The sequence below is a fragment of the Hemicordylus capensis genome, chromosome 2, assembly GCF_027244095.1.
Source record: "Hemicordylus capensis ecotype Gifberg chromosome 2, rHemCap1.1.pri, whole genome shotgun sequence".
NCBI classification, from domain to species: Eukaryota; Metazoa; Chordata; class Lepidosauria; order Squamata; family Cordylidae; genus Hemicordylus; species Hemicordylus capensis.
In genome coordinates, this window is record NC_069658.1 from 119,866,946 (window position 1) to 119,884,914 (window position 17,969).

Genomic DNA, 17,969 nt, shown 5'->3' on the forward strand with positions numbered 1-17,969 from the left:
CAAAATGGCACTAGCAAGCCAGATCTAATCAGCTGTTCTGGAGCTTGCCTTGATTGCCTTTTAGGGTGCAGATGTCCAGTTGTTCAGTGTTTTGTGAGACTCCTATTTGCCCCGTATAAAATGAGTTATTACAAATTCAGGGTGGACGCATCTCCATGCTGCTTGCACGATCTCAGGTTTGCATAAATCTTTTATTTGGTCCAAATGGATTCCACTTTCTTCCTGGCGCCAAATGCTTGTCTATGCAACAGCTATGCTTCAGCTTGCTCAGGATCAAAGCCAAATTGACAAGATGGAGGGAAAGCTGTCTGGCAACAGTATCTCTCTCACTTAGGATTCCATTGCTGTCCATATTTCTTGTTTCTAACTGTTGAATGTTGAGGATGAATTTTAAAGACGATGACTTACGTTGCCTGTATCTTCTAAAAAAGAACCTACTGCACATCATTAACATTTGTAATGGAAATTGATTTAGTGATAACCAAAATTTGTTTGGGTTTTTGTTTTTGTTTTTGAAAAAAGCATTTATCTTGTCTGTGGGCCAGTTCAGATGATACTTTTAAACACATGATTAGTATATTTGTGGGGTTTTTTAAATACCCAACTGGAAAATAGATTCAGATGGACAGATCAATGTGGGTAGAGTGTATTCTTCTTATTGTGTTTAGAATCCTACTGTACTTTCCTTTCACAGATGCAGGCCTATGACTCCACTCTCTATGGTTCCCAGGCTTCCTTTGTTGTATTTCCTGCTTAGTGAGTGCCCCTCCTCCCTTGAATCAGAATCTGGAAACATCGATTACCCGGTGTGATGTGTTTAATGAATTCTTTGTGGGGAAAATCTCTCGTATTCAGGCTGACTTAGATTCCGTCTCCACAATTACCTCAGTGTCTGATGTGGAGGTGTCCAGCGACTCCTCTTGTGTAATTAGTTTGGATCAGTTCCAGTTCGTTACTCCTGAGGATGTGGACAAGCTGATTGGAATGGTGCGGCCTACCACCTGTTCTCTTGACCCTTGTCCGACATGGCTTATATTATCTGGCAGGGGGGTTGTCGTAGAGGGCCTGGTAGAGATTATAAACGCGTCTCTGAGGGAAGGTAGGATGCCTCCTTGTCTTAAGGAGGCGATTATTAGACCGCTTCTGAAGAAGCCTACCTTGGATCCCTCGGACTTGAACAACTACAGGCCTGTCTCCAACCTTCCATGGCTGGGCAAGGTAATTGAGAGGGTGGTGGCCTCCCAGCTCCAGACAGTCTTGGATGAAACTGATTATCTTGACCCATTTCAAACTGGTTTTCGGGCTGGCTATGGGGTGGAGACTGCCTTGGTCGGCCTGATGGATGATCTCCAATTGGCAATTGACAGAGGAAGTGTGACTCTGTTGGTCCTTTTGGACCTCTCGGCGGCTTTCGATACTATCGACCATACTATCCTTCTGGAGCGTCTGAGGGGGTTGGGAGTTGGAGGCACTGCTTTGCAGTGGTTCCGCTCCTACCTCTCAGGCAGGTTCCAGATGGTGTCCCTTGGAGACTGCTGTTCTTCAAAATCTGAACTCTTGTATGGTGTTCCCCAGGGCTCCATATTGTCTCCAGTGTTGTTTAATATCTACATGAAACCGCTGGGAGAGATCATTAGGAGATTTGGTGCAGGGTGCTACCAGTATGCTGATGGCACCCAAATCTATTTCTCCATGTCAGCATCATTGGGAGAGGGCATAACCTCCCTAAATGCCTGCCTGGAGTCGGTGATGGGCTGGATGAGGGATAACAAACTGAGAATGAATCCGGCTAAGATGGAGGTACTCATTGTGCGGGGTCGAAACTCGAGAGATGATTTTGATTGGCCTATTCTGGATGGGGTCACACTTCCCCATAAGGAACAGGTACGCAGTCTGGGGGTGCTTCTGGATCCGAGCCTCTCCCTGGTGTCCCAAGTTGAGGCAGTGGTCAGAAGTGCCTTCTATCAACTCCAGCTGATATCGCCAGCTGCGTCCGTTTCTTGAGACCTCAGAACAGTGGTACATATGCTGCTAACCTCCAGACTGGATTACTGTAATGCGTTCTATGTGGGGCTGCTGTTGTACGTAGTCTGGAAACTATAGCTGGTCCAGAATGCGGCAGCCAGGCTGGTCTCTGGGTCATCTCGGAGAGACCATAGAACTCCTGTATTAAAGGAGCTACACTGGCTGCCGATATGTTTCCGGGCAGAACACAAGGTGCTGGTTATAACCTATAAAGCCCTAAACAGTTTGGGCCCTGGGTATTAAATGCCTTCTTCTGCATGAACCCCACCGCCCACTGAGATCTGCTGGAGAGGTCCATCTGCAGCTGCTACCTGCTCGTCTGGTGGCCACTCAGGGACGGGCCTTCTCCGCTGCTGCCCTGAGGCTTTGGAATGCGCTTCCTAGTGAAATAAGAGTCTCCCCATCTCTGACAGCTTTTTAAAAGTCTTTAAAAACACATCTCTTCACCCAGGCTTTTAATTAAGGTAATTTACGTGGTTTTAATGCTGTTTTAAAATATTATTTTAAATTTTTTAATTGTTGTAATGTGTGTGTCGCCCACCCACCCCATTTTTGTCTTAACAAATGTTTTATTTTGTTTTTATTCTGTTGTAAACCACCCAGAGACGTAGGTTTTGGGCGATATAAAAATGTTTTAATAAGTAAAAAATAAAAATATATAAAAAGCATAGCACCTTCTTATAGATACAAGTGCATAAAATGATAGAGTCATGCACATTGATCAGCTGTTGAGATGCAGTTCTTTTCCAAAGCAGAACTGAGAGCTTTGGCTTCTTTTTCTTCTCTGGAGACATGCTTACCTTCCTGCTAGCTTGAAGTACACAAATTAGGCAAGTTTAGAGGCCTCAGGATGCACCTCAGGTGTGTGTGTGTGTGTGTGTACACACACACACACACACACACACACACACACGCTTGAAGCTTGCAATCATTCCTCTACATAACAACCTCTTATGTTGCTCTAGCCTTTCCTATCTCTATGAGGTTTCATTCTCCAAGCTTTTCAATGGGAATTTCCCTGCATTTTCTGGGAAAGGAATACTTTTGTGAAGTTTGGGGTTGGGTTTTTTTGTTTTGGTAGTTTGGATGAGGTCTGGAATCTACTTGCAAAGATTAGATACAGGTTTCTATCTATAATAATAATAATAATAATAGTAGTAGTAGTAGTAGTAGTAGTAGTAGTAGTACAAACATCTGCCACACAATACACCAGATATAACTGTAGTCGAGAAGAAAGAAAAACAAGTTAAAATAATCAACATAGCAATACCAGGGGATAGCAGAATAGAAGAAAAAGAAATAGAAAAAAATCACAAAATACAAAGATCTACAAATTGAAATTGAAAGGCTGTGGCAGAAGAAGGCCAGAATAATCCAAGTAGTAATTGGCACCCTAGGTGCAATTCCAAAACAACTTGAAGAGCACCTCAACACCATAGAGGCCACAGAAATCGCCACCAGCCAATTACAAAAAGCAACTTTACTGGGAACAGCCTATATTCTGTGACAATATCTATAATAATAACAGCAACAACATTGATAATAAAATTCAGCCATCCCAGGTCCTTGGGAAGGACTCGATGTCTGGATAAAACAAACCAGTCAATAGCACCTGTCTAACTATATAAACAACAACAACAACAATAGGTGCAATTCCAAAACAACTTGAAGAGCACCTCAACACCATAGGTGCCACAGAAATCACCATCAGCCAATTACAAAAAGCAACTTTACAGGGAACAGCCTATATTCTGCGACGATATCTATAACAACAGCAACAACATTGACAATAAAATTCAGTCCTCCTAGGTCCTTGGGAAGGACTCGATGTCTGGATAAAACAAACCCGTCAATAACATCTGTCTGACTGTGTAAACAACAACAACAACAACAATAAATTAATACAAACGATAGTTCTTAGCAGCCCCATAACAAATTGCTCTCTGGATGGCTCACAACACAACATTAAAACATGAAATTAAAATGCACAACACATTAAACCATAATAGACCAAAATGGAAAAGAGAAAATACAAAATAACAATGCAAAGTATCATTCTGGGAGTCCTCAACTCCAAATCTGAGACCACCTCCATGAGCTCAGGCAGAGAATCAGCTGGGCAGTGTGGTAGGCGGTACACCAACAGAATGTGGTGTTGGGGTCCTTGTGACCCTTAAGGCTTTTCTTTGGTGGGTAAGACTGCCCATTTCTTTCTGTCACAGCAAAAAAATAAAAATTCATATTTGAAACTCAAACACATGCGCTCACACACAGTTTTCCACATTTTGTTTTATACCAGAAAATAGGTTAAACTTGTAAGCAGCATGTTCCCCCTGTTGTCAGTTAGAGGGGCAGAGATTAAAAGGACTCTCTCGCAACTCTCCACCTCATGTAGGGAGAGAAAAATTGTGCCAAAAGTAAGTCCTGTCTACATAACTGGATGATTTAGTCCAGGGCTCCGTCCTGCTCACAATTCAAACTATGGTTTTGTTGGGGTGGGAGAATCACACTGCAATATGGATAATAATCTAATCACATGATAATGACCACCTCACATTTGAAATCCTATATTACATCTAGTATTTAAATCCAGGGTAGAGAATGTATGTTTTCCCATCTGGATGATCATTTATTCATGGTTAGAGGAATCTAATCATGCATTGAAAGTATTATCTGAACTGGCCTTGTGTCTGTCATTAAGAATCCCTGCTAACTTGGCAAAGAGGCACCTTTTAACGTGGCGATTCTCTTTATTGAGCAGGGGGAGAGTCACTGGCCCTATCCACCCCCAGCACAGTACCTCCAGTGACTGTAGCTGGTGTGTCTATCTTATGTTTCTTTTTAGATTGTGAGCCCTTTGGGGACAGGGATCCATCTTATTTATTTATTATTTCTCTGTGTAAACTGCCCTGAGCCATTTTTGGAAGGGTGGTATAGAAATCAAATAAATAAATAAATAAATAGATAGATAAATAAATAAATAAATAATCCAGTGGTTAATTTTAATGGACCATCGCTGTTAATTTTTTGGCTTTTCAGTTTCAACATTACATTTTATGAAATGTGTTCTTTTCTTCCTGTGAAGAAGCTGATTTAACTTAATTTTTTTTAATCCTGTGAGCTGTTGTGGCCTGTAAGGAATATTTCTACTCTCAAGGCATCCATCTTAAATTTTGTTTAATAATGATGATAGGCTATTTTAAGCATCTAGTTTCCTGCAATTAATACTGTTGACTTTAGACCTTCATCACTGTTCCCTGCTCTCTGCTGTCACGGTCTTGGTATGGTTGTATATAGGAACCATCTGCTGTAGTAATGTAAACTTAAACATCTGTACTTCTTTTTATGTTACTTCTGTTGTGCAAAGGTTAGAGTTTCTTTAAAGTTGGTTGTTTTCTTATTATATACGGTTTTAGTATGTCTTTTAAACATACAAGGTGAAAATTCACCAACTCCTTGCATAATCAGGCTCTTCAGAGTTTTTTTCCTTTTAAATCAACTTGTTCGTGCACTCACCCTGGCACGTAAGAGAGTAAAGTTAATCTATTTTATTTTAAGCTGTGTTGGGGGTTCGCTGCCAGTCCGTCGGACGCGGAGGGAGAGGGTGACAATCTCACCATACCTGACTGGGTGGCACCGCCTCTCCTGTGCCCGGCTGGAGGCGACACTTTCCTCCCTGCAGCCAGGGAAGACTCTGCCTGATTCTCTGCTAGCTGCGAGACTACGTTGGCTCCAAACGGCGTAGTCTTCTGAGAACCAGGGCAACTCTCGTGAGACCATGGACCAAAGTCTTGCGAGATGAGGCTGTCTTGCGAGACTTGCCTCATGTGTCAGGAACTATATAAAGCCGGCCTGGCTGAGGATGACAGGCCAGTCTAGGAGGAGAACTGGCCAAGGAAGGAGCCCAGTGACTCCTGATAGGGATGTGCACAGAAAGACCGGCGGTTTGGTTGGTTCGAAGGTAGGAGAGATCTCTTTAAGGTCGGGGGAGGGTGCTCTTATTCCTCCTGCTGCATTTTCCCCACTAGCGCTGCCTTTTAAAACGGTCTTGCACTGGTGCTTCATTGTTCTAGATATCAGCCAGTGGCTTTAATGTTGACTCAGATGACAGTAGTAGTCTTTCTCCTTTTCTGTTGTAGTCTCTACCCAATGTAAAGAAAATATGCACTCTTGTTTTTCTCAGGAGATGGAAATTAAGGATGAGTAAAAGTAACAGCAAACCTTTACCTTCTCTTGTATAGCACTGTTATTTAATTAGCTTTCTGTTTTGATCTGAAGAGACTAAAGCTAATCTTTTTGTCCTAGACCTTGTAATCTTTCAAAACCTTATCAACCAATTATATTCCAGAGGGGTTAAAACAGTACTAGCTGCCTCATTATCTCCACTTGAAAATCTTTGGCTTGCTGTGCAAATCTATATTAAAACTCCTTTTAAGAGGTCTAGCTGAAAGAAACATAACTCTATCTTTGAGCATTAATTAACATTAATACATTTTGTTCTTGACTGTTACCTAGCCTATTTATTAATTATTTTTTTATTATGTGATTAAATTAAAATCAATTTGTAGAGGAAATTGTTGTATTAACTTTGTTTTCTGCAAGATTTATTTTGTGCTAGTGGTAAAAATGGGCAGGGAGAGAACCATTTACAAGACTATCATCTAGTGCTTGAACAATGGTAAGAAATGCAACGTGACTCTAGGAAGGTCCGCACAAAGTGAGGCCTATGGGCTGATTGTAGTGCCTTCTTAAGATTGTTGGCAGTTTTTTTCCAGCCATAGCCATGATTTGAATTTTGGTTTGAGAAAGGCAGAATATAAATTTTAAATAAATACATACATTTTCAAATGGTTAGTTGTACATATGAAATCTTAGATTGTAATTTTAAAACCTAATCTAATCTCTAGAGTCTAGTCTAGGACCTCATGACATAGTCTTTGGCCAATTGCAGCCCCATTCTCATGTATTTGCAGCCCCGGGGGGAACTTCAAATACCACGTATTTAGGGAAAATCTAAGGCAGGCCTGCTCAACTTAGGCCCCTCAGCTGTTTTTCAACTACAACTCCCATGATCCTGGTTTTCAGGGAGGAAGCCTGAAAGCACTTACCTCCCCACAGACTATCGTTCCGCCGTCCCTGGGTGGGTGGATCGCCCACCCAGACAAGCACCAGTGGAGGGTCAGGGTGCCGGGATGTACCGTCATGTGTCGCCCTGTCCCCTGGAGCTCCAGTAATGCACCGCATGAGTGCACACTGCATTATGGGGATCACCCCTCCCTGCCAGTAGCTGCAGCTGACACATGATCAAGGAAATGGGGTTAGCAGAGCACTCATTATCCAAATCCCATTTTCAAGGTTGGCTCCGTAGGCTGGTTTGCCACCATGGTGCCACCAGGATTGGGCCCTATCCCAGCGGTTCACATGTGTGTGCAAAGCTTGGCTTGGCTCCCTTATCCCAGTTTTGCACACGTGTGTGAATAGCCTCATAATCTGCATCCTTTTCCTGAATTCTGAAGCACACAGTGGACGTAGTGCCAATTTCTCAAGCCCGTTTCAACTAGTTAGCCAATCATGTGTCATAGCCCAGATGGTGTTGGAAACTTTTACTGCTGTGAATTGCTGGGAGAGTGAAAGCCTTGGGTGATGTTGCCTCCGGACTCAGAGGAGCAATAGAGATAGAAGAGTGCAGGACAACAAAACAGATAATAGAAGCAGAAGCCTGCAGGAGAGAGAAGAGGAGGGACAACAACTGCTCCTAGGCAGACCCCAGGGTGAGGGACTGGGTGCCTGCCTGTTTGCTTCTCCTTTTGCCCCCCAGGACTGGCTGCTATCTGAGGTGAGGCTTTGCAGGACTGGGGCTCCAGGGGGTGACTTGGCAGTTTCCTGGACTCCATCTGCCTAGAGCTGCCTGCTCAGGGCTATATAGGGTGCTGCCAGTGGTGATGAGCCCACCACCGAAGGGGCAACACCAAAGAGGCTTGCCCCTTTTGGGGAACAGTGAGGGTGAGGGCCAGGCTTTCTGGCCCAAGTACTTGCATGTGAGGGGGCATTTAATAGTTTCGCTTCTGTTTTTAGTTGAGACCTGGGTGAGATTCTTTTATAAAGTGGCTGGGTTTGGCTGAAGATGGGGAAACAGGGGCCGTATCCATTGATTATGGGGTGGTAATTCCAGTGGTGGAGGAAACAGAAGAAGTTCCTTTGGCAGATCAGTGGGTCATTACAGGGAAAGAGGGATCAGAAATCTAATAGCTGTTTCCCCTTCTGGCTGCCCTGTCAGCTCTTTGACCTCGGGGAGTAGTGCCAACCACCCTCGGAACCTCACCTTGCTCCTTCGTAATGCCAGGTCTGTCCAGAACAAATCAGAAACCATTCATGATTTGATTCTGGATTCAGGAGCCAACCTGGTTTGTATTATGGAGACCTGGTTGAGGGAGGCCGGTGGCCTGGTTTGGTCGCAGCTTCTTCCTCCAGGATACTCTGTTGAGAAGCGGGTGAGAGACTGTGGGCAGGGAGGTGGAGTGGCTGTGGTCTATAAGAATAACATCTCCTTTACCAGGATCCCTGTTGAGGTGCCGGACATATCGAATGTGTGTACCTAAGTTTGGGGACCAGGGATAGATTGGGACTTTTGTTGGTGTACCGATCGCCCCGCTGCTCAACAGAGTCCATAACTGAGCTGACGGACTTGGTGTTGGAGTCCCCCAGGCTTGTGTTGCTGAGGGACTTCAATGTTCATTTCGGTACCAATTTGTCCAGGGCGGCTCCGGAGTTCATAGCGGCCATGAGACCTATCCCAAGTGGTCTCAGGACTGACGCATATTGCTGGTCACACGCTTGATTTGGTATTTTACTCTGATCAGGCTGGTGTTCTGTGGGTGGGGAGTCCTGTGATTTCAACATTGGCATGGACAGACCACCATCTGCTTAAGGTTGGACTCACAATCACTTCCCACCTTTGCAGGGCTGAAGGGCCTATTAGGATGGTCTGCCTGAGAAGGTTATTGGATCTAATAGGATTCCAAGAAGCCTTGGAGGGATTTAGTGTTGGCTCTGCCAGCGATCCTGTTGATGCTGTGGTGGAGAACTGGAACAGCAAACTCACTGGGGCGGTAGACATGATTGCTCCTAAGCATCCTCTCTGATCCGCTTGAAAATTGACCCCTTGGTATATGGAAGAACTACGGGGGCTGAAGCAGCAAGGTAGACGACCGGAGCAAGACTCGGTTTGAATCCGACAGATTGCAACATAGAGTACATTTGAAAATCTGTGCTCAGGCAATACGTGTGGCAAAGAAGAGATTCTTTTCTGCCCATATTGCATCCACAAGTTTGTGTCGGGTGGAGTTGTTCAGGGTTGTGAGAGGGCTAGTACGTGCCCCTCCTCCTTGAAATCAGAATCTGGAACCATCGATTACCCGCTGTTAACGTGTTTAATGAATTCTTTGTGGGGGGAAATCTCTCGTATTTGGGCCGACTTAGACTCAGTCTCCACAATTACTTCAGTGTCTGATGTGGAGTTGTCCAGAAAATCTTCTTGTGTGGTTAGGTTGGATCAGTTCGGGTTGTAACTCCTGAGGATGTGGACAAGCTGCTTGGAGCGGTGCGGCTTACCACCTGTTCTCTTGACCCTTGCCTGACATGGCTTATATTATCTGGCAGGGGGGTTGTTGTAGGAGGCCTGATAGAGATTGTAAATGCTTCTCTGATGCTTTCTTGTATTAAGGAGGCAATTTTTAGACCACTTCTAAAGATGCCTGCCTTGGATCCCCCAGAGTTGAGCAACTACAGGCCTTTCTTGGCTGATGACACCCAAATCTGTTTCTCCACGTCAACCTTATCAAAAGAAGGCATAACCTCCCTAAATGTCTGCCTGTAGGCAGTGATGGGCTGGATGAAGGATAACAAACAGACTGAATCCAGATGAGATGGAGGTACTTATTGTGTGGGGTCGAAACTCGGGACATGATTTTGATCTGCCTGTTCTGGTCACACTTCCCCAGAAGGAACAGATACGCTGTCTGGGGGTGCTTCTGGACACAAAACTCTCCCTGGTGTCCCAGGTTGAGGCAGTGGTCAGAGGTGCCTTTTATCAGCTTTGGCTGATAAGCCAGCTGTGTCCGTTTCTTGAGATAAACAACCTCAGGAAAGTGGTACATATGCTGGTAACCTCCAGATTGGATAACTGTAATGCGCTCTATGTGGGGCTGCCTTTGTACATAGTCCGGAAACTACAGTTGGTTCAGAATGCGGCAGCCAAGTTGCTCTCTGGGTCATCTCAGAGAGACCATATTACTCCTGTATTGAAAGAGCTACACTGGCTACCAATAGGTTTCCGGGCAAAATACAAGGTGCTGGTTATTACCTATAAAGCTTGGGCCCTGGGTATTTAAGAGAATGTCTTCTTCGTCATGAACCCCACCGCCTATTGAGATCATCAGGAGAGGTCCGTCTGCAGTTGCCATCGGCTCGTTTGGTGGCTACTCGGGGATGGGCCTTCTCCGTTGCTGCCCCAGTGCTTTGGAACGTGCTCTCTGCTGAAATAAGAGCCTCCCCATCTCTGACAATTTTTTTAAAAAATCTTTAAGACACATTTGTTCACCCAGGCTTTTAATTAAATACCATTTTAATATTTTTAACATTGTTCTAAAATATTGTTTTAAGGTTTTAAATGTTGTAATGTTTGAACTTTGCTATCATTTATTTTAACCAATGTTTTAATTTCTTTGTTGCCATTCATCTGTTTTAACGAATGTTTTAACTTTTCTGTTTTTGTTGTAAACCGCCCAGAGATGTACGTTTTGGGTGGTATAAAAATATGTTTGTTTGTTTGTTTAAATAAATAAAGCAAGCAAGCAAGCGGTTGGATGAAGAAAAAGAGAAAGTAAGAGATAGACATGCTGAAAGACAAATGCAGAAGGAAAAAATAGTGACTATAAATAAAAAGTCAGAGAAAAGAGAGGGTATATGGGACATGGAGAGAAAAGGGAGTAACATTGTGGACAGTGTTGCCTCAGATAGGAATTTAGGAGGATTTTGAGGTAGTTATGCTTAAACTAGAGAAAGATTTAGCCCTCAGATGAATGGACCATTCTAGACGGCTACTGCTAGCTGCTAGCTATGGATCATCAGTAAATAACTTTAACTATACCCTAGATATAAGGAACATCATCTACTCAAAAGTTTTTGATACATTGGAACTTGCACCTGCAGTTGACAAGCTTTAAAACCAAACATGCTAGCAAAAGGGATAACAGATCAAGTCAGTGGCTGTCATCCAGACTAATGCTGTGCTGGTGCTCCAGCATTTTCTGCACACAATCGAAGAAATCTCCACAGAATCTGACAGTCTCTCTTTCCTTCTGAAGCATACTGCTCCTCCTGGAATTGTGTCCCTGAGAATCATAATAGAAGAATTCCTGCCTGAAACCCTGCCAGTGTAGGCAATATTGAGCTAGGTGGACTAATGGTCTGACGTGGTAGATGGTAGGTTCCTAAATTCCTGTGCTCCTCCCGTTGCATGCCAGAAAACACTGGTGTGTCAGTGCACATTAGTCTGGATGTCAGCAGCCTGTATATTTAGACTGATCTGTGACCTTGTATGGAACCATGTAGTGATAGTAAGGCTTTAGGGGCAGACTAGGCCTCACTTATAGAAACTGCTGGGAGTGTTGGCTTTTCCTAATAAGAGGGAAAGCCTGGGAAAATCCAAACAGAAGGACCAATCCAGGGGACTGTACAGGATCTACACACAAAGCCATCAGGAGAAAAAGAGAAAGCTTTGTTCTTTGTTTAATCTGTTCCAAGAGTGCCCTGAGAAAGGCTGAGAAGTTGCTGGGGGACTGGGAGGCTGGAAACAGCAGGAAGGCCACTGCCAATGAGTAGCAGGAGAATATGGACCAGTGCAGTTAGATGTGTGAGGAAAGTTATTTTCTTTTTTTGTATTGCTTGCATCTGCCTGGTTAGTTAAACTCTCTCTCTTACAATCTGCTTTTTGAAGAGACAATTGTTCTTACTGGATACTCTGGTTTTTCTTTTCTTGTAATAAGAACAGCCTTGCTAGATCAGGCCCAAGGCCTGTCTAGTCCAGAATCCTGTCTCAAAAAGTGGCCCACCAGATGCTTCTGGGAAGCCCACAAGGTAGAGGTGAGGGCATGCCCTTTCTCCTGCTGTTGCTTCCCTGCAACTTGTATTCAGAGGCATCTTGCCTCAGTGGCTGAAGGTGGCCTATAGACACCAGACACGTAGCCACTGATAGACCTGTCCTGCATGAATTTGTCTAAGCCCCTTTTAAAGGCATCCAAGCTAGTAGCCATCACCACATTTCATGGCAGAGAATTCCATAGATTAAGTGCTGTGTGGAAAAAAATACTTCCTTTTGTTGGTCCTAAATTTCCTGACCTTCAATTTCATGGGATGGCCTCTGGTTTTAGTGTTGTGAGAGAGGGAGAATTTTTTCTCTCTGTCCACTCTCTACGCCATACATAATTCTATATACCTCGATCATGTCTCCCCATGGTCGCCTCTTTTTCAAACTAAAGAGCCCCAGATGTTATAGCCTTCTTCCATAAGGAAGGTGCTCTGAGCCCCTATCATCTTGGTTGGCTTCTTCTGCACCTTTTCCAGTTCTACAATCTCATTCTTAAGATATGGTGACCAGAACTGTACGGAATACTCCAAATAAGGGCATTATAATACTAGCATTCTTATTTTCAGTCCCCTTCCTAATGATCCCTAGCATGGAATTTGCTTTGTTCACAGCTGCTGTACCCAAAGTCGACACTTTCAACGAGCTGTTGACCATGACCCCAAGGTCTCTCGCCTGGTCAGTCACTGAAGTTGGATTTTTTTGCCCCAATATGCTCTAATATGCATCACTTTACCCTTGTGTAAAGTGAACTGCAGTTGCCATTTTGTTGCTCACTCATCCGGTTTGGAGAGATCCTTTTGGAGCTCCTCTCTACCGTGCCTAATTTTATAAATCTGTATCCTGTCTCCCCAGACCTGTTGTGGAAAAACAATGAGAACAGTGGGGATACTATGGGGTATAGAGAGTGAAAGAGAGAGTGCTATGGAGTGGGGGGGGATGAGGGAGTGTTAAGAGAGAGGAGAGGTTGTTCAGAGAGACCTATAATGGTTCAGAGAGAGAACAACATACAGTCTGAGGAGTGCCTAATGATCAGGAATAGAATAGAAAAGGGGTGCCTAATGATCAGGAATTTAAATGAAACTAGCTTAACCCATGCAGAGCATCTACACGCTAGTACTTGATTGCTCCCCTCACCCCAGAACCCCCCTCACTCACAGCCCCCCTCACCTCAGAGATCTCTCCACCCTCACCTGAGCCACAGTCCTGCTCATCATCCTTCATCCCATTGCTTCCATCCCCCTCATCCCTCTTGGTCACTCCTCCATTCCTTTATTCCACCCCTCTCACCCCTCTTGGTCATAGCTGTAGCATTGCTGGAGCCTATTGGCCATGTTGCAGTCTCCTATACACAGAGACCTCCTCACCCTCGTCCCACTCCTGCTCCTCCCCACAGGAGCAGCAGCAGCAGTTGATCGGGCCCTTCCTCACTGCCACCACCTCCATGGCTACTCGTTTCCCTCAGGCTGCTGAGAGGCCTGGGCCTGTCCTCTGCCTCCCTCCCTCCCTCTGCCAATGGCCTCGGTAGCCCCAAACAGTAGTAGAGATTGACTGGGCCCTTCCGTGCTACCAGTAGGCACCGCCATGGCTGCTCATTCCCCTCAGGTCACTTACAGGTTTGGGCCCATCCCTCACCCTTTCTTCTTTTTCTCTTTCCTTCTTTTCTTTTTCTCTCTTTCTCTCTCCTCCACTTGCTCTTCCCCACTCTCTTTCTTCCCCTCCCTTCTCTCTCTCTCTCTTTCTTTCTCTCTTCCTGAGTTAACAGATCTTGTTCATTGTTTCCTAATCTAAATCACACAATGACAGTCTTCTTTTCATGAAGGGGATCTTTTCTCCCTCATGACCCCTCTCTTTGCAGACCCCTGCCCACTATCCTTATAGAGATAGATAGATTCCTCTCCTCTACAATCAATAACATCTTCCGACCAGTAACAGTCGCAGTCCAACTGACCTTATCCATCACATGCTCCTCCTCCCTATCTGCATATGGAATCCCCACTGCCCATTCACCATGGTGCCACAGGCTCCTCCCTCCTCGCTGCATATGGAATCCCCACTACCCACTCACCATGGTGCTTCTGCTCTCACAGGCTCCTCCTCTCTCTCTGCATATGGAATCCCCACTGCCCAATCAGGTGCTTCTGCTTGTGAACTCTCGCGAGTTTATAATCTCACACAGGATTAGCCACGGGTATGCCTCAAATAATTAAATATACAGAAGGTTAAAATTTATGGTTGACAAAAATGTTTTCCTGTGATTAAATAGTGATGTTGCCCTTTTGAGTTAGTAAAAAAAAATTTTTTTTAAGTGAGTCTGAATAATATTCATTAGATAAGGGTGAGACACTACCTACGATTGGTTCAAATGTTATGTGGAACTTCCATTAAAGCTGAGCTCTGCATGGGGTCCATCAGCCCTAGGAGTGCATGTTCCCCCTCTTCCATCCCTGTGCAAGCGTTTACTTCATATCTAGGTTATGATAAGCCGAGACTGGTCGTGATGTCTGAATGAACAAATCTCAGCTTATTCTAATTTACAGTGGTCCCTCTACTTACGAAATTAATCCGTTCCAAATGCACATTTGTAAGTCGAAAAGTTCGTAAGTCGAAAAGCGGTTTCCCATAGGAATGCATTGGGAATGGATTAATGCGTTCCGGAGCCTAGAAAAAAGACCCAGACCCCCAGTAAGGCTTGCAAACTGCACAGGAACATTTCTTTTCAAGAATAAACAGGCAGTAAACAGGCAGGCAAGTCAAGGAAACCGCATGTAAAATTCGTAAGTCGAGGAAACCCCATCTAAAAATTTGTAAGTCGAAAAAACCGCATCTAAAACCGGATCTAAAACTGCCGTTTGTAACTCGAAAAATACTTATGTCGAGTAGTTCGTAAGTCGAGGGACCACTGTACTTTCTTCCGAGAACTTGATATTGAAACTGACTTCAACCCTCAGTTTTGGATCTTGGGTTCTCTGAAGCAAGTAGGTTAGAATAAGCCAAGACTGGTTAGTTCAGATATCATGTCCATCTTGATTTAGAATCTGTTCCCTTGACATTTCCAAGAATATGCTTGATTGTCAATAATTTCTTGATGATATTCTCTTTCCTTGATATCTGTTGGGTCAGTGAAGATCAATTGGATGCTCATAGGCAATATACAGGTTCCCAAATGATCCTCTACAGCAAAGAACAGCCTCTGCTTTGGGCCCTGTTTAGCAGGAGAGTTGTAGCTGCTGATTTTTGAAAAGTCTGTCCTTTTTTGCTCCAGTTGTACATGCATTTAAATCATGTTGTATAATACTGTATTCCACACTGTGGGAAATGGTTACGATTTCAGATATAAATGTTTTAAAAAGCATTTTTGAACATTCCTTACTCTTGGACTTTGTTTATTGTAGGTAAATTAAATTTGTACTTTGGTTTGTGACATTAAATCTAGCTTTCCACAAAATGTAACAATTTCCCAAAATTTGTGCTTAATATGTTGTGCATTGGGAGTGTCACCAGTGCTCCCCCCCCAACAGGCTCCTTGCCTGGTTAACATCAACTATAATGCAGTGCTGTGGCTCCATAATTGCATCAAAAGGATATAACCATAATTATGTATCTGAAAGGGATCGGGAAGAAGTTCATGAAACTGAGTGGTAGAAGGGGAAGGGTTTGAGAGTCTGTAACATGCTCTTAAGTTCTAATCTTATTTAGATGATCAGGCTGCATGACATCTAACTCGTGCCAGTATTGTGAACTTTGCAAGACAATGGTTTATGTTTTCAAGTTTCTAACAAGGCATAAGAAAATAGTTGCACCTTTTGTGCAATGTTTGTATTTGAGAAAGGTTTTAAAGAAATTTCTGATCACAGTATGGGTTTTTAGAGTCATATGCATGTTGAAAACTGAAATCTTGAAGCTGTAAACTTATTAGACTTGTTAGACTAAATAGTAAAAAAAAATATATAGCAAAAACAAAATGCACATATTTGGCCTGGATTAAAACCAGAAACCCACAGAATCATGCTGCTGCCCCACGTGGTGATCTGTGGGGCTACAAGTTGGATTGTTTCTTGGGCAATAATGGGTTTCTAGATGGCAATGGTAAACCCTCCTGTATTCTGCCAAAGACAACCACAGGCTCTGTGGTTGCCAGGAGTCAACTGACTTGACAGCACACTTTACCTTTAGACTGCAGAGTAACCCTGCCTCCAAGGCTTCTTGTTGACTTCCCTCAACCTGGATGAGACTATAGAGGCTTCCAAATCAAACTGGGAATCTCCTGGGCAACCACCATATCCACTGTTTTGGCTCTTTCTGTGTCATTATTCCTGGCTCACTGATCCCCCCCCTCCTTTCTAGATCCTGTATTTTTTAAATTTCTAGATATAGAAATCTTTGATTTGGTGCCCAGTTTAACACAAGGCATTTCCATAATGTTGTGTTAGGTTTGTACTACAGATTTCATTGGACTGCCTTTTATAGTTCTAGTATACAAATAATGGCATTTTATTTCCTTTCCCTTCCCCAAAATGGCATTTGTCTCAACAATCTTTGATCTTAATTAAAACTGAAAGCTGGCTTATTTATGTAAGTTTAGAATGTTATGGGGCTTTGTATCCAGTACTGCCAATACTTTCAAGTTACTATATACTTTTTAAATGCTAGATTTAAAAAAAAGTTTGAATAATAATTTAAAAATATGTGCATTTATCAAGATTCTGCAAACTGGTATCTCATTGGATCTGAAGGTAGAAATAAATAAATGGATAAGGATGATGTGAGACTGCCAAATTGATTTCTCACATGCAAAATGAAAATCTGAAACTGTTTTGAATGCTTTGTTTCTGTACATCTCTCTTTAAAAAATGCTTTATCTGTTTTAGAGAACATCTGGGCAACAAGAAGAGATAAACAACCTTGTAAAGAGAAAGATTGCTGTAGATGAAGAGAATATTGTCTTCAAGAATGAACTCTCCAACTTGCAACAGAAATTTAAAGATAAAATCCAGGAACTTAAGGTATATTGACTTGTACATAGCACTAAGATGGCCACAGCTTTGAAGTAGCTCTTTGAGCTGCATCAGTCTTTGTGGCATGGAAAGTGACAAGCTCAGAGGAAATATAGCCTTAGGCCTTAGACTGTACCTTCCAGTTTTCTCTCACGCGCAAAACTCAAGGAAAGATTCTTTAAAGTGAAGAATCCATCTTTATAACTTTCAGATAAATAGTTAATGATGGAAATGGAGCAAAGAAAGTAGGAGTGTGAAGATGTGGCTTCGTGTAATTAGATTCTGATGGGACTGGCATTATTAATTGATAAAGCCGAGGTCTGGGAGGATATGTCTGTGTGGGTCTCAAAAATAGCTGGGGACAGCATCAAAGGCAGCTTGATCAATTAATGGGCTCTTTGCAAATGTGTACTCATCAAAGCTGTCATCCAGCTAAAAAATATGACCCTTCCACCTGCATGAAAGAGGCCAATAAAAGTACACAGGTGACCTTGGCCATCAAATATAGAAGAAGCTGCTGTGAGGGTAAAACTGCACAGTTTATATTTGCTGATTAGTTCTCACTTTTTTTTTTTTTTTTTGTTTATCGGCCCTTGTGGTACTGTTCTACAGGACACTAAGGAGTGTGCACTGAGAAAGGAAGAGCAAAGCAGACTGGTTATAAAAAATCTGGAGGAGGAAAATGAGGGATTAAGTACACGCTATGCTGACCTGCTAAATGACCTGGAGAAACTGAGGAAGCAGGAGGCACAATGGAGAATAGAAAAATCTGGCATTGATGGAAAAATAAAGGTATGAGAAGG

The 17,969-nt window shown here is 43.3% G+C and overlaps 1 protein-coding gene across 3 annotated transcripts in view; it reads left to right on the forward strand.

The window, feature by feature from the left end:
* The window catches only part of CNTLN (centlein), a 351,601-nt gene that overhangs the window by 67,232 nt on the left and 266,400 nt on the right, over nt 1–17,969 (forward strand). For 2 of the 3 annotated variants that reach the window (XM_053300359.1, XM_053300360.1), the window contains exons 4-5: nt 17,041–17,175; nt 17,779–17,958. In XM_053300359.1, the coding sequence (XP_053156334.1) occupies nt 17,041–17,175; nt 17,779–17,958 (315 nt within the window). Of the gene's footprint in view, nt 1–10,277; nt 10,374–17,040; nt 17,176–17,778; nt 17,959–17,969 lie in introns of those variants that run through there. The other variant, XM_053300361.1, reaches the window with a different exon arrangement.